At 46.8% G+C, this 16,672-nt stretch overlaps 5 protein-coding genes across 6 annotated transcripts; 2 read left to right on the top strand and 3 right to left on the bottom strand.

Annotated features, from left to right (window-relative positions):
* Positions 1–605: 605 nt before the first annotated feature.
* On the bottom strand, positions 606–2,427 carry DFL_009882 (uncharacterized protein; the record flags this gene model as incomplete). The annotated part of the gene is made up of 2 exons (XM_067639834.1): positions 606–850; positions 999–2,427. 2 exons carry the CDS (start codon positions 2,425–2,427, stop codon positions 606–608), a joined length of 1,674 nt encoding a protein of 557 aa, XP_067487583.1.
* A 3,741-nt stretch (positions 2,428–6,168) lies between these two features.
* On the bottom strand, positions 6,169–6,940 carry DFL_009881 (uncharacterized protein; the record flags this gene model as incomplete). Its single annotated transcript, XM_067639833.1, has 2 exons — positions 6,169–6,780; positions 6,869–6,940. The coding sequence occupies 2 exons, from the start codon at positions 6,938–6,940 to the stop codon at positions 6,169–6,171; spliced, it is 684 nt and encodes a 227-aa protein (XP_067487582.1).
* A 2,536-nt stretch (positions 6,941–9,476) lies between these two features.
* DFL_009880 (uncharacterized protein) lies at positions 9,477–10,626 on the bottom strand (the record flags this gene model as incomplete). Its single annotated transcript, XM_067639832.1, has 4 exons — positions 9,477–9,711; positions 9,764–10,054; positions 10,123–10,510; positions 10,593–10,626. The coding sequence occupies 4 exons, from the start codon at positions 10,624–10,626 to the stop codon at positions 9,477–9,479; spliced, it is 948 nt and encodes a 315-aa protein (XP_067487581.1).
* Positions 10,627–12,402: 1,776 nt separating this feature from the next.
* Positions 12,403–13,263, top strand: DFL_009879 (uncharacterized protein; the record flags this gene model as incomplete). Its single annotated transcript, XM_067639830.1, has 2 exons — positions 12,403–12,505; positions 12,557–13,263. The coding sequence occupies 2 exons, from the start codon at positions 12,403–12,405 to the stop codon at positions 13,261–13,263; spliced, it is 810 nt and encodes a 269-aa protein (XP_067487580.1).
* Positions 13,264–13,953: 690 nt separating this feature from the next.
* On the top strand, positions 13,954–16,315 carry DFL_009878 (uncharacterized protein; the record flags this gene model as incomplete). 2 transcript variants are annotated; one of them, XM_067639829.1, is made up of 5 exons in its annotated part: positions 13,954–14,301; positions 14,407–14,778; positions 14,937–15,422; positions 15,600–15,870; positions 15,933–16,315. In XM_067639829.1, the coding sequence occupies 5 exons, from the start codon at positions 13,954–13,956 to the stop codon at positions 16,313–16,315; spliced, it is 1,860 nt and encodes a 619-aa protein (XP_067487579.1). The 2 variants fall into 2 exon arrangements, with proteins under 2 accessions (XP_067487579.1, XP_067487578.1); XM_067639828.1 differs by lacking the exons at positions 13,954–14,301; positions 14,407–14,778; positions 14,937–15,422 and having other exon boundaries at positions 15,660–15,870.
* Positions 16,316–16,672: the final 357 nt, after the last annotated feature.

Genomic DNA, 16,672 nt, shown 5'->3' with positions numbered 1-16,672 from the left:
TCTATGCGGGCAGCAGGGGTGTTCCCGGCTGGCTAATGTGTTTTATATATGCCGACAAGGGGGCAAATCTAACCGACGGAATATTCTCCGAAAGAACAGAGATTAGAATAGCTGGAAGGCAATGGGAGGAATTCCAGATGCAAGAGTGAAGTTAACTGCGGAAGTTCCGGGAGCCTACTCGCAAAGTTTTTGCATCAAGATTTCTGTTGTCTACGCGTTGAAGGTGTGAGGAGGGAAGATTTTATGGTGAAGGAGTCTATGCATTTTGAAAAACCCGAATCATGAATGATAAGCTAACTACAGGGTTGAAAGTAAACATGTTTTTTTTGATCCATCTTCTAATGCTTTCCCATCTTCCATCGATAGCAACATCTCAATCATGACCCGTTAAACCAAAAAAGAATGTACAGTTGAAAATATATAAAGAAAAGGAAAACCAGACAACTATGTAGTTAACAAGCAAAACTGATTATACATTTATGTACAAGGTATAACATTCTGAATTTACATGATGAAGCCTCTGAATCTCCATCCTTTGATCGCTCTAGTAGCTAGTCTTCGTGCGGAAGATGAAGGCCGCTAGGACGACTCCCCAGTGGGACAATTTACAAGCACTGGCTGTAGTATGGGTTGAGTTCCTGGCAAGTAGAGCCAGAAACGCAGGAAGTTGGGCCAGTGTATCCGATACCACCGCATTGTCCCCACTTCTGGACGGTACCACCACCGGTGCTAGGAGTGGTGGTGGTGCGGGCAGTAGTGACAGGAGTAGTGGTGCGGGTGGTGGTGCGGGTAGTGACAGGAGTAGTGGTACGGGTAGTGGCGCCAGCAGTGGTGGTGCGAGTGTTGGTGTCTAGGGAGAATAGCCATGTTAGTATGAGCTCAAGACACTGAGTTATACTGTTGCATTTTCGCATTTGGAAATTTCCAAGTTGGGACTGCAACAGACACAACACGTTTTTTTGAATTTCATATTGGAAAGCGAGGATAAAGAGACTTACCACCTGGGCGGACATATGGGCCGCAAAGGGACTCTGGGACGTTAACACCAGATCCGAAGGTGGAGCACAGCTCACCGACCTTGATGTTGGAATATGTGACGGAGCTGTTTGGAGAGGACTCGATGAGCTCATTTGGATCACCGGAGGTGGTGGAGCAGGTACCACGGGCAACACCGGGAAGGGATGGGTCCTTGTCAACTGGGTATGGGGAGTTGAGCCAAAGGAGGTGGGCAGCGTGATCAGCCCAGATGGAGAGGGCCAAAACGTGTCCACGCTTGAGCGAGTCACCCATAGCGGGGTTAGCACCGTGGGTGTTGAAGTACGGGTTGTCGCCGAAGACGCTCTTCTGGTTGACACAGTACTCGTCGGTGATGGAGTTGAAGTCACCGATACCGGGCCAGGTGTTCTTGGATTGAAGGATGACTTGGCCGTTCTGGACCCAGGCACGACGGATCTCGACGAGTTTACCGGTTGTGGTCATATCGTCAGTGATGAACTGGGTGACGACAGTGATCTTCTTGGTGGTATCGACGGTCTTTCCTGGACCGTAGAAGTTCTTTTCACCCTGACGGAAGGGGTTGAAGTCGCAACCGTCCTTGTCGCAAACACCAGCATATCTGTTGTTACCATCACCGCACTCGACGGGGTCCTCGCATCTGTAAAGACCGTTGTGCTGGCAGACGTGTGGGGTATAGGCGTTGGAGATGGAGTTGGCTTCCCAGATATCCATCTCGGAACAGCAGGCACCAGCCTTTCCGAAACCAGCGTTGGAATCGGTGGAGGATGGAGTCCATCCCTCAACGTTAGCAGCACCACCGATGAACTTCATGTCGTGTGGGCACTGAGCATCGCAGTAACCAGTACCGTACTTGGCACCGGCCTTGTTGGTTGGGTACTTGGCCTTACCACCATCCTGGTCCATTTCAACGAAGTACAAGGCAGCGTTGATACCGCAAGGCATGTTGGAGACATCGACATCGAATGTGAACTCCTTGCCAATGGGGTTGAACATGGTGTATTTGTCGTCGTCATCCATCAAGTAGACACGAGAACCAACGTTGGTGGTGGAGGAACGGGTGACGAACTTGAGGGTAAGAGCATTGCCGCTGGTGGTGATACCATAGGTGGCAGAGTAGTCAGCACCCTCAAGAGCGCAGTTAGCAGCGCAGGCAGCGTTGTCGGGGCAGAGGCTAGAATCGAAGGAGTTTCCAGTGTAGCAATTGTTGTACTGGTTGGCAGCGTTGTTTCGGAGCCAACGCCAGTTGGCGTCGACGACGATCTTGGTGTTCTTGGTCGTGCAACCACCAGATCGAGTGCAAGTGGAGGAGGTCAAGCCAGGATGGGTTTCGGCGGTGACGGAACCAGGTTGCTGGGCCGCAACGAAGGCGATGAGGGAGGAGAAGAGAGCGACTTTGCTGAATGCCGGCATTTTGATTTTTTGATATGTGCAAAGGACTAGGTCTTGCTAGTTTCCTGTAAAGTGTTATATAATATATACAAGTGGAAGAAGGTTGTTGGGATTGGAAGATTAGAAGATGTGATGATGGATGTAGAAGAAAGTCGATGAGGAGGTGCGAGATCAGGATTCTTATATACACCTTTCCGAAGCATACTCGGTCCTCTTTCTCCACCTCGAACTCCGGGTTTTCTCAGTTGACTTGCAATCTAAATTTCGATCCATCATGGAACCAAACTATGACCATCCGAGCGGTGGACGTGCACACAGGCACCCCTGCCTCTTCTTTTTCCCCTTGGGCAAGAAGAAGAAGAGGCTATGACCGTAATTGCTTTTTACAGACGATCAGGCGCGAACTGGCTTGACCTTCCAGACGAAACAGCAGTTGAAGGAATCGATAGTGGTATGTGCGCTTTTCCAGAAAGTTTCAGAAACGCTGGGCAATTGGACGAGCCGGCGGAGCCGTCCAGGTACCAGGAGGGTATATTGAGGGCTAGGAAGGCCCTGTGATCTTTCCCCTTCGGCAGTGGTGTACCCGTAATGGTGCTAGCGCCCTTCAGTGGCCAATTGAAGTTGTGGGGATGCATTGGGATGTCACTGACTTCGCGTTAGTTGTTTTGCGTTGGGGTGAGGTTGTGGGTTTGACGGCAGCGTCGGCAGAAAAGCCGCCGGGTATAACAGACCCATTGATCACGGGGCCCCTGCCCAACCTCACATATTAACACCCTTCCAATTGAACCTTAGTTTTAGTTTATTCAACTCACTAGATTCCATTGCCCTACCAATTAGTGATAAGGTCTGGATTGGGCTGGTGAGCAAATATTCCGAGCAAGACAGTCGTCATATCGCAAGGACTGACCCTTCCTGGATGCCCTGCCCTTGTTCTTCGACTTTGGACCGAAGGATTGCCTCTCCGAAAGAGAAAGAAGACCTGGCTGGTCTCGACGATTGCTGCCTCTCTCCATGGCTTGTTGTGGACAATCTCGTCCTTGAAAGCGCCATGATCAACCATAACAAGCTGGGCTCCAGGTCTGTCTCACATCGGGGTTCAGCGAAACCCGGCCTGGCCATCCGATCAGTTCTTGTTCAGTTCCCTTACCGGACTATCAAATGACTAGACGAAGAGATCTTCGGCTTCCAAAGGCCGTCCTGTCTGTCCCAAGTGGCTGGTTAGCGCTGCAGCTGGACGTTAGCGTCGGCTGTGCAGAGGTATACCGGCGCCAACTAACCACCTACATAGGTAGCAGCTGCATCAGTAGCTGACGGAACCTCTCCGCAAATGTGGAGTTCGGATGAAATTTCAGGGGGCATTTCTCCAGCATTTGCCCTCAGCACACCTGATCAGGAGATCTCATGGAACATTCGATAGAAGGTCCACAAAGCAGAACCGGGGTCTCCTTCAGTCTAAGCTTTTTAGTCTTGTTTCGAGTGCCCTGCCAGGGCCGGAGAAACTGAACGGCAGCCGAAACTACCCCACCGCAAGACTGCGAAGTCCAAACCCCAAGATTCGACCAAGCCGGGACAACGCAACAAAAGATCAAGCTAGCCTGCAAGCATCTCGAGAATTCCTTTCCATAGCCAGTAGACGTGTAGAACAAAGCCTTTCTTGACGTGGGGTTGCATATTCAATCACCCTGTTATTTCCATCTCTTGTCGGATGGCAAATTGGCTTGTCAACGCTTATGTCGATCACCCATAATGCAATTGCAGCGAAATTGGTTGCTTCGGGTCGGCTGAAGCTCGTGTCTTCGCCGTTGAAACTTTGCAATTAATTTCGATGGGCCCATATGGGTGACTAGCATGTGCAAACGTCTACAGAGAAATTTCACCTCCACTGCACTAGTGGTATACGCATCAGCGCCAATACACAGATTCATTACGTCTAGCTAGGAATCTGACTGTGGAACCTCTAACTGGAGTTTAAATCCGCTGCATCCAGCGGTGACTTCTGACTCGCGTTCTGGCATTGGTCAGTCAACGGATATGTGGAGTCAATACCCCCAGCCAGCGTAACCACAACCTCGTCGCCACTCGCAAAATCTTCCTCTCTCCGTCGAATTTTACTTGTTGCTATTCTTTTCTGACGGGGAACAAGACTTTTGGGTTCCGGTACGGCACCGAGGGTATGCCAAGGGGATTCAAGATGACGATGCACCTGATCGACCTGTCTCCTTGCGAGTTTGCCTGCGCGTTCAAGGTATGAACAGGCCCAGTCCTGGTATTAATCCGTCCTCGGTGGATCCAAACCCCGAAAATAGTCATGGGGTTATCGACATCGCCAAACTGAACATCTCGTAAACACACCTTATCACTATTTCGTATGAAACTTCCAAACACTTGTGATATGATCTGATTGAACTAATATGAGACACAACCTAGGCTGTCTGTGAAAATGCAATGCAGATACGATATAATCTACTGTGTGTGAGAGATATTGCAGCTAGTAATAGCTAGCATATTGTAGCCGGGGAATAATGGTAAATCGCCCATGTCGGATGCCGGGTAGATATCCAAGGCGTAACCAAGATGCGCATTTTTAGAAAGCCCTCACCTATTGGATATTTTAAGCTCGTTTTTAAGGGTTAAAAATGGGTATATGGGGATATATGATTTACATATCGATGGGTATATCCCGGGGTGATATTTGCCGATTAGGCTACATTAAAATCTTTTTACACGTCCAGGTAACGTTAAACGCTGACTATAACGCAACAGTCGGGCCAAAAGAAAACGCCCTCAATCTTGCTTGCGAATCTGATTTGCATCATGCAAGGTGAATGTTTCCGGCTGAAAACTAGAAAATTCACCGATTCGGTCAGGGTTCAGTGTCAGTATTTGCAAGCCATACGCCTGAGGTCGCCTACAATTATACGCCCGCACCGTGACCTCATACCCATCAGTACGTGCACTTGTGTACGCTCGTGTATTTTAGAATTGGCAGGCTGCTTTGCCACGCTATTTTGGGTGATATCACGGATCCGAGGAGTCACGAGTCCCGGCTGGGTTCCACCGCCTCGAGGCAACTGTGGCTGGCGCTACCGGGAAAACCGTATATGAACGTTCCGCAAGATCAGCACAAAGCAGGCCACGATTCAATGTGTTTTTCCAATGAGAGAAATAAGGCGTTTCGAGTGGTAATTTTTGCTTTAGTTTCGTTTCTGACTTCCCGATTAGAATGTTCATATGATCAACCATACCTTTCGCTTCTTTTATTAGATATTGAATTCTAACTCTGCCTCCACAAACCACCGCGCGTCGACGACTATAGCTAAGACTGCCAATTGCCTCTGCATATTCTACCTGTTTATTCTGCATTGGCAAAGACATTTTACCACGGAATGAAGGATTCCGGTGTTGCAAGTTCGTCTTGTATTCCCTTGGTTGCTGTCTTGGGAGGCGTCGACTGAACCATGAATCACTCATTCAGCCTCCCGAAACCCGAAACCTCAAAAAAAAAAAAAAAAAAAAAAAAAAAACCCCTTCGATCATTTTCTCACAATTGGCTAACATTTTCAGGATCAAATACATTCCCTCCAGCTTGAGAGTCAAGTTAATCTCTCGGCCTAGCAAGAAACATTGAATTCTTTCAAGTTAATTCAAGCTAAACAAGTTGACTAGTTTCTTTCGCTGTTAACAACTGATATATGCAGCGAGTCAATGGCGAATAGCTCTCCCTCACAATATCAGTAGATATATCCTATTCCTTTGAAACAATCATAACCTTTTCACAATCCAAAGGTTCCCATTAGCATCTTTCCCACGCTCTCCGCTCTTTCCTTCATCAACCACCTCGTCGAACCTGCTATACCCAACCGCCATGTAGAACTTTTCAGCATCCACATTCCTCCCTTCCATCACCAAATGCACACCACTAACACCCGTTTCTCTCAGCTTCTCCCACAGAGCCTCCATCAACTTCTTTCCGAACCCCTTCCGCTGATAATCAGGCAGTATATCAATATGCAAATGCGCCGGATACTCCTCCACCAACTTTGGACAGGCATCATGTAACATATCCTCTGGCCTGTACAATAGCTGCAACATTCCCAAAGTGAGATCCTTCCCCCAACCCGCCGGCGGATCCATTTCCGGCTTTTTCAACAGAGGATCCAGAGACTCCAAGATGGGCAAGTACTCCTCCCTCCATTTCTTCACAAACTCGGGTGTATTAGGCGCACAGATGACATATCCGACCGCATTACCGCTCCCGTCATCGAGAGAAAAGCAGTATTCGGGACATAGTCGAAGATACGGCACGTTCCATATATAGGGTGCGATAAGATTCGGGGTCCCAGCTCGGGTTGCTGGACCGACGGTTTTTTTGCACTGAAAAAAAGGTGAGAGGTAGGTAAATTAGCTCCTATAAAGCCCCGCGTTAAGAACAATTGATTAATGCTAGGAATCACGTTCGTACCACATCGAAGAGAGGAGCAGCATCCTTCACCGGATCGGCGAGCCGGACGAATGGTTGACCTTCGGACGACATTTAAAGCTGGCTTGTGTTGTTACTTTAAACTTCCAACGTTGCCCCTGCAAGTTTGAAGCCTTTTTGACTCTTAAGGCCAAAGTTTGAGACGCGAAATTGGGGCCTGAAGAATCAAAACACCAGATGCTGTCCACGACCCAGCTTTATAAAGCGGAAACTCTCGATGTCGACAGCTCCACTGTCGTCAAACTCGTTCTGCTCGGATCAAGCAAACTTGAAATCTTTCCGACAGCTTTGTAATTGAAGAATCGCAGAGAGTTCGAGAACCAAAGCCGTTCGCCAGCTAGGCGTCAGGTACCAGCGCACGGAATTGGACCTACGTGCGGTCCCACTTTGACTCACCCCGCATCAACCGCAGGAATCAGGCACCCCCCCATGGTTCCACCTCCACAGAAAGCTTGCGTCTAAGAATCTTAACGTTATCTACTGACCCGGCTCCGGCACATCTTCGGTTAAACTTCTAGATCTTCAACCATTTGGCTTACTATATTTCGTAGATAACTATTGATGAAAATATAAAAGATCCCGTCTATAACTTCGGCGTCCTATAATTACCATCGGCCGCCTCAAATTTGTTAGAAGAAATTCGTTCTCGAGCTCTCGGACTTCATCGTGCCGTGTACATGTGTGGGTGTATGTTTATATTCCAATTGACCGTTGCAATATCAAATTAATTTAGAAAGCGGGGAGCGCACGAGCCGCTGTAGCATTTTTGCTAAAAACCGCTCAGACTTCGAGCCAAGATCAGGTTTTGCGGGGTAATAAGGTATCCGAGCCCTCTCTTGTCCACCGAGTTTCAGACATAAAACATCGACAGGGATGTAAACGGGTCTTTGATCCGAAATGGACGTGCAGGGGTATTCGATGCTTTAGAACCGGAGACGTCATTGAAATTTCAAATATCAAAGCCCGTAGGTGTATACATTGAACGCGAACATGGAGGCATCGTACACCTCGAACATGTGTTGAGCAAACAAGTAGGATGTAGTTGAATTTAAGTTGGTAATCTATACCATCGAAATCTTCGAAGATCTCAAATAAACTTGGTGCTATGTTCCATCCATGGTTTTGGGAACCGATAGTCGATGGGATGATAGTCCCTCAGTTTCCAAAGTCGAACTAGTTTTGAAGATCACTTCGTGCAAAATTCATAGGTACCTCGGAAAAGGCGACTGTGCCGGGTGGTTATCTTGTATTTGTACCAAATATCGAGCGTAAAATTGTAGAACAATGCAATGCGTAGATTGAAGTCCCAAGACAAAGTTGACATGGAGAATGACATGGGTTCAATTGTAAGTAGTCGTGTCGGCGAGCCTTATACATTGAAAAGTATCCTAGGCTCTATATGAAAAGTCAGCGATACATCATAACTTTAAAGTAGAGAGTCAAGAGATATGTTTATATTCTTCCATACCAAACCATTTCGCAACTCCCTCTATAGCATTGTAGTCACATTGATACTCAGATATCAAACTTCGTTTGAAAATGCTCAATACCAAGCTTCAGGAAGACAAACGGGTCGATAACGTTCTCCCCTCGTCAACCACACCCCGTCTCTATCCGGAAGGACGAAGAGAATCGCTAACATAACGATTCCAATACAAAGCATAATCTTTGGTCCGAATTCTTGCAGAAGGTAGAAGGTAGTGACGATGACAAAAGTCAGCGGAAGAGTAATGGAGGTGAAGAACAGAATCTATTATACAAGATTATATTGTTAGAGAAGCATCGATCGGTATGATATCATCGAGGTTATTAGGATTGCAATTTCATACTTCGCAGAAGCAATGGTAATACCAAATCAGGGTGCCAATCATTGTAGAACAGTTCGGGAATATTCACGAAGCTTTTCAGGAAGGGCTGACTTTTGAAGTGATGGTATGAGGTGATAATTGAGTCTTGATAGAGAGTATGGTGATAAAAGTTTTTAATGATTGGCAAATTTGATCAAGTAATTTGAAGATGCACCGAGTGTCTGGAAACGCGAACTTCGATGTTGGTATTTTTGCTTTGGGAACACTACGCAATGACAATATTTCAATTTACTATTCCCTCTACATTGCGCAGCCGCACCGATTTTTCCTCCTGGGATAGATGTCCTCAAAACATCATTGCCTGATGCTCATTCACTAGATATTGAGATACCAATGGACTCCCTAATTATCGTTGTTTAAACGGATGCTGGATGGAAAATCGAGCATATAAAACACATAACATAAGATTTACAAAGAAGAGATCCCTTGTCCACCAATAATAACGTAAATCCTCCTCCCTACAGGTATATTTTTCAAGGCAATTAAATGCCACGTTGTTTATCTCTTTGGTAGGATTAATTCAGGTACACCGTGAGCCTTAATGAGAATTCATCTCTTGGTAAAGTTGAATTATTGTTTGACGTGAGAAAGGTCTCGACGAGTTAATATATCAAATGAAGGGATAGCCGCTGAGAAACGATAGCAAGGGCATAACTTTTATCTGATACGACTAAAGTTATGTGCCCCCAAAATTGAAAGTCAGAAGGCGAGATCAAAACACCCTACTCGCAGAGCGCTCGGTTTTCATCGTTGATTCCACGATACTCGAGTATTCCTTGTGAGCTTTCAGATGCCCAGCCGACACGTGCTATGCCCCAAGAAGTTTCGCGGTTGTTCAATATGCGGATAGCAGTTCTGGCTTCAACGGTATTTGGAAGGTCAACAAAACAATAATAAGTATTGGGATCGCCGTTACTCGACTGGCCTTTGGAGGTATGAATATTGCTCAAAGACTCGCTAAAAAATTGTTAGCTCCTCCCGTTTGTAATGGAGATGAGGATTGGCTTACATGTGGAAACCATGGAAAAGCTCCTTGATATAATCCTCGAGTGGGTTGATGTTGGTAGTGTGCGGAAAGCCACCAACCCAGAGCCGAGTCGACGTTGTTTTGTTCCCACCTTTCAAAACATCTCTCTTTTCGGTGTAGGCATCCGGCTCGTTCAAATTCATCTTGACGCTGCGCCCTCGCATTTTCTGCATGTCGAGGTTGATGACAGCAGCATTAGAATCTTCACGAGAGTTGAACTCGACCTGGCAAAAGTGTCCCCTTTTCTTGACTTCTGGCATGGTTACTGCCTTGCTGATGTTCAAAATTATAATCAGTACGATGAATTCTCCAAAGATTCCATGTCCTCGGGCAGGAATTACATGGTGAAGCCGCCGCCCTCAAGCCAAATCGCAACGTCTGGTGGCTCGATGGACCACTCCATATTACCAATATACACAGAACAACCGTCCTCAATCGCTTTCATCATGTGCCCTTGATAATCTGTATTGTCTAGGAAGCTGTATTGTCTAGTTTCTGGCGACCATCTTTTCCATCGGTTCTGGATAATGGTAGGTTGGGAGAGAGGTTGAACTTGTGCGACCTGAAGATTCTGATGGGAATTTGATTGGGTTTGATGGGAGCGGTTGAAATGGTCTTGGTTATTGAAATTGGAAATTTGATAGTTTTGGCGAGGGCCATGATTTTGATGGGCAGGATTCGGACGACCGTGGTGGCCGCGACGTCGGTCGTGGGAGTTCCGAGTAATGTCTAGGATGCGATGACACCGGTTAGCTACACTTGGACATTCGACTTGGCGGGCAGTAGAAGGGGGGGAATCCAGCGTATGTACCCTGCAACTTCCTGTCGGTAGAAGCAGGATCCATCTTGGAGGTTAAGATGGTTCTGAGGAGCCCCAGGGGAGATAGAGGCAAGGGGGTGGGTAGGTGAGTGGATAGCTATAGCTGTGGTTGATGAAAGTGAAATGATGTTGATATAGAAGGAAGAATATTATTATGTAGTAACACCGCAGCTATCACGGTTGCTATTTATCTCCGTATCTAGGAGCAGCATATAGAAAACTTACCTGGTATATCCACCTAGTCTCGGGATATCCACCTCAACCTCCAACCTTCTAGAGTCAACACTGCCATAGCTAAATTTAAACAGCAACTATTACCCACTACTATCTGTCTTTTCTAGATATCGGTAGGTTCTAACTAAGAGCTAGGCAGGTCTAATTCGTTAATGATGAAGTCAAAGTCTTCAAGCTGGTCCTCAAATTCGAAACCACGAAGTCCAGCCACTCTGAACCGGAAATCTAAAAGACTTTGTTTCTCAACAATTACTGGTAACAGGAATGTAGTACCGTAAGTTCACCGCCACTCCAATAGTCTAAACGAGCTTCCAACTTTAGGCTGAGAGGACCAAGACTGCTTAAGCCTGTGGCGCCGTACATTTACAGGCTGAATCTGAAGTTCAAACCCCACGTTCACGGATGAAACCTCAGTTTCAAGGACCTCTAACCAGCCGCTGCTATTGCCCAAGAACTTTCGCGTGTCGGAACTTGGCGGGCTTGCTGACACCCATTACGAATCCGATTACGCCGAATCCCGGCTGGCATTCTGTTCCTGAACAGCCAGCACGTGGATGTCTATCGATAGCCGTCAGAGAAAACATGTTACAATTATCGTTCAGAAATTAAAAAGGACTCTTCGTAACGAACTGCTAGTTTGGGAAAATCAAATTTATGAGAATCTACCATGTTGCCGCCGATAGTAACGGGCGAACACGCGGCACTCAGAGAAGAGGTGCATTGGGATCGAAATGATGTGAATAAATGACGTGGGGCTTTTAAAATTTTGAAGCCGCATGGCGGCCTTCAACATCATTCTGTCAGCAAGCTGCTTAAAGAGTGACTTCGAATTAGGACGAAAAAACTCCGCTCCTAGTTCACCTCGTAAATACGTGCGTATACAGTCGCTGAAAAAAGGGCAAGGCAAACTTATCACAGCGCAATGAGGATAATTACTCCGAAAGGATATCTCTGAACAGGAAGATAGGTTCTTGAGTTCGACTTATGCCCGATAATATGAGGCTTTGAAGACAGCATCTTCTTGAAACTGCATGCAAGCAAAGCTGGATTGAGTTACCAAAACTGCCGACCGTCGACATGAGTCGGGCCGACTAGACAGAATCGAACACACCCTATTCCCAAGCGAGCCAATCACGCTCCACCGGACTTAAAAATTGCCAAGGTATTCCATTGTGTCGGCAGAATCGTGGATGACAGGCGCAAGGGGTCCCGCTTTCGTTAGCCATTTCGTCACCAGCCTTTGGTGCGGAAAGAAATCCGCCGTTGAGGTTAATCCTTGCTCGATGACTACTCCACCAGTGCAATTTGGGCGACTTAGAGTTGCCAAACCTTGTCAAGATGATTTCCAAAAGCTCGGTCATAGACTGCTGTGTAAGCTCATAGACTTGCGCCGCTATCGTCGAAGTTTATAAATATGGTGATCTAGAAGCTATCGTTGATATTTTTTTAACATCAAATCGATCATATTGCATACCAACAACACCCCATTCAAAGCATAACAGCAAATTCGAGCCAAGGAACTCTCTCACAAGATCTACAATAATCTCTAACAATATATACTACAACGATGACACAAGCAACAAAGGCAGTCGCTTTCTTTGGTGCCACCGGTGGCACTGCGCTCGCAGCTCTTGAGCTGTCTCTACGCGCGGGGTACCAATGCTCTGCCCGTAAGTTCATGTGGAACCCATTGTCATAACCCATTACTAACAGATCTCAAGTCGTCCGCTCCGCCGACAAACTCAAAGAAATGCTCTCAAACGATACCCCAACAGCCAACCTCCGCGTCGTCCAAGGCGATGCTCTAAAACCAGAGCCTGTTCGCGAAGTCCTCGTTGACCCTTCCACGGGCACCGTCGTGGACACAATAGTATACGGTCTTGGCGGTCGCCCCACCAGCCTCAACCCTCTCACCGCGAAATTCCTCTTCCCGCACATCTGCGAAGATACCACAAAGGTTATCATATCGGTACTTGAATCGCTCAAACCTGCGACGGCACCGCTCATCTGCTCCGTATCAACAACAGGTGTGGGCGGATCGAAAGATGTTCCCTTTGTCTACGGTCCCTTCTACCACTGGATGCTCAAAACCCCCCACGACGACAAGGGTAAAATGGAAGAGTTGGTCAAGGGTGCTGGCGCAAATGGCACGTTCCGAGACTGGATTCTCGTCCGCCCAACACTTCTCTCGGACGGCGAGGCAACCCACGGCCAGATCAAAGCCGGATACGAAGGAATGGAAAAAAACAAAGATTTCGGAGGTCAATTGAGCCTTGCTAATGGCGGGAGCGGCTGGAGGAGCGTCAATGGCAATGCCATCGGATATACCATTTCAAGAAAGGACGTTGGAGCGTTTATATTCGAAGAAGCCGTTGTTAACGGCGGCGGCAGGTTTAACGGGAAGACGGTCACTTTGAGTCACTGGTAAAGCCATTTCAAAATTCCTGGTATTTCCAAGATAACTTGAATTTATGGGTTTATATTTTTATCGTTTTCTTCTTATTTTTAGCAGTGAGGTTGGAGTTTCGAGGAAATCTGGCGGTTTACGTTTCAGTGTTCACGTTGTTGTCTAATCTCGGCGTCCCTGTGCCAAGCAGTTGTGATTGATTCACAGAAGTTCTGAGTTCTTACATTCACAATAATATACTGTAATATCTGCTCTCAATCACTCCAAATTGTTAAGAGGGCCGTAAACCGATAATCACTTGAAACTAGACGGTATCATTGAAGTCGGGCCTCAATCACGATCAAACCACACATAATATCCTTTGCAGACATTGGAGATCCATGCCACAGCAACAACGTGGGCTCTAATTATAATCAATTGCAACCCTCAGAGCTGTTAGATACTAGTCGCACCCTCTAGACGTGCCACAACCGCAGACTATGGCCACAGGCTCCTATATATAGCATCTCTTCCTGTATTTTCCAGCCAGTCCTACTGGTATAGGTATGTTGCCCATTGTCGATATCGAACAACCCGATAAGACCTCAGATCTCCATCTATATATCGGCTGTTCGTCTCATACCCAGACCTGGTGGGCTGCGCAGGAGACAAACCGGCTGTATCGAATCAGATAAAAGGAAAGGAACCTCTCCCGTATACGTATTCCCAAGCATGAAGATAACGAACTTACCATTCTCATTTATCCCTCTCATCTTACTCAGTTTCATCATCAAAGATGTACACGCTTGGGAGCCGCGTGTCTACGAACCCAAAATCGGTACTCTCGATCAATACGTCGAAATCTACTACGCAATTCTTAAAAGGGAATACAGAAAGGACAAGGGATACAAAAAGAAACTATTAGAATGGGCAGAAAAGCTTGCGTTAGCTCCTCAGGAAAAGAACGTGTACGCAACAGGAAACGAAGATTTCGGCCTCTTGGCCCTGAGTATATCGGTGGGCCCTGATCAGTTTCCCCCGGACTATAGGAGGAGATTACCGCCAGGTATTAATGCAGGTGTAAGTCCTACGTCCAAAGCTTACATATGTTGCCACACATTTAAGACTTCGATCACTTTAACTAAACATAACGTCTTACCTAATCATACGATGATGCACTATTAGTTAACATCCTGTCAACGGATATTCGGAGATGCGGTGCACTCGGGTGCCCCGTTCCAAATATATACGCCCTCCTGGTTACGAATCGAGCCGGCCGAACCAGACGATTCGAAAAAACCGCCAGGGAAAATTTTGTATGGTAAAATGCAGGGCCTGGTTTCGGATGCAGAAGCCTTGGAAAGAAATGCCCAACGGCTCTCGAAATCATCAGTGGAATCCAAGACGGTCGATGATATATTTCTTGATTTACAAGTTATTTCTCAGCCCCCGGGGACCAGTCGTCAAGATCTTCAAGGGAATTTTTGGAATTTCAAAAAGCGAGGGAGTGAGCAACTCGTGTATGTCATTGATTCCGGGTGCGACATGGACCATCCGGTGAGTGGATTGCGTGAGTTCAAAACGAAGGTTCGAATCATATGCGTGTATGCATATGAATGTATGAGAAACTTTCAACTCGTATTACATGCAACAGGCTGTAAACCGTATTCCTATGACGGTCTCGAAGTGGCCCCAAACGATCTTAACATACCTAGGTAACTGACCCACGTATCAATTTGATACTACAGGAAGTGAGTAATATCAAATTTCGAAAAGACTGGATCTTCGGCGGGGCAGGTTTTCCATCAGATGAGGAGATAGATTCCGCCGATTTGTTCAATTATAAGCACGGCACACCAGCAATTGGTCGAGTAGCTGGAAAACATACCGGAGTTGCCCAGGACGCTGAAATCGTGGTCGTCAAGGTAACGGACGGACGAGGCCCAATAAATCACGATACGATGCTAGACGTCTTTGTGAAAGTCTATGATGACATTCGAAAAAACTCCAAGAGAAATTGCATCGTGAATTTCTCGGTCGGATGGAAAGACCCAATTATCCAACTATCTGGTTCGCCTGATACCAAGGAAAATTTAGCGGAATTCGGGGGAAGATACAACCGACTAGCACTGGATATTCTCGAAAAGTTCGTTGAACTCCCAAATGCAATACTGGTGGTCGCGGTAGGGAACGGGGAACCGGTTAGTAGTCCCCCGAATTCAAAGAGAGAAAAAGTTGACTGCCAGCCTGCCCAAAGTTTATGACTCTTCTTTGCCCACTCGTGCATGCTAGTTGTATACCAGGCCCAGTTCTTCCGAGCATACAGGATTTGAATGAAAAATTAATTCCTAATTTCCAAAAAAAATTGATATTACTAGGGAGCGCCAATCGACGTATATCCCGCGAGGTTTGGAGGTTTTCCGCAGCTTCAAAATGGAATGGTCGTAGTAGGGGGTTATGACCCTGAAACGGGTCTCGTGTCCCACAATTGGGCGGACTACGTCAGAGTCGCCGCGCCGGCCGTTTCTATTAACGTTGCTGCCTTCTATACCGACGGCGAACTAGCCGTCCAACTCTTGGGATACATACCACAGCCAACCGAATTGCAAAGGAAACTCCAATTGGAGACTTCCGAAGGAACATCATTTGGTAAATAAACCTTGTTGATAAAGTAGAAGTATATGTGAATCGACCTGCTAACCCCCCCCCAGCTTGTCCAATTGTAACCGGAGTAATCGCAACATTGATTGGGGCTGGGGTGCCGATTGCGGAGGTCGTCCCGTATCTCTACAATCAAGCTTACCCAAGAGTCAAAGGCGGCCCAAACGCCGTTTACAACGGCATCGAGATTAAACAGTGGCCTCAAAGTCTATGGCCAAGATGGTACCTCGAAAGTTTAGTCACTCGCACCGAGCCTGTCAAAACAATCCTCAGAGACGGTACACCATTAAAGACAAAGTATACGACATATTTGGGAGAGAAGTCGTCAACGGGGACTAAGACGATATCCGTTGGCGGATCGGCCCCAAAGACCCTGTACACTCACTTCAAGCGGGGAACACCATCGACGTCAGCGCCGCCGTTAACGCGTTGACACCAAAATCTACACAAGCCCGAAAATATATGTACTTCAGAATGATTGTGTTTCGGTTGCTCCTGCGTTAAAGACATAGTGTGTTAATATAAAAGGAAAGGTATTGTTGTAGGAAGGAGCGACGATAAAGTGAGCGACTGCAGAATATTAATAGTGGCGATAGGCCCCTAGCCTTGTTGAGAATAGAGAATGAACGTGTATGAGGTATGGTAGAATACTTGGAGGGGTATTCAAGGCGGCAGGAAGGAAAACACGAATAGAATCACTCCCAATCATTGTAGAGTAACACATCACACGTACCACATAGAAATACATGAATGAAAGGGAAAAAAGTAAGAAAAGAGCCGGCTGGATCAT

This window comes from Arthrobotrys flagrans, assembly GCF_004000055.1.
Source record: "Arthrobotrys flagrans strain CBS H-5679 chromosome Unknown unitig_1, whole genome shotgun sequence".
In the NCBI taxonomy this organism is placed as follows: Eukaryota; Fungi; Ascomycota; class Orbiliomycetes; order Orbiliales; family Orbiliaceae; genus Arthrobotrys; species Arthrobotrys flagrans.
This window is presented reverse-complemented; position numbering and strand designations above follow the sequence as displayed.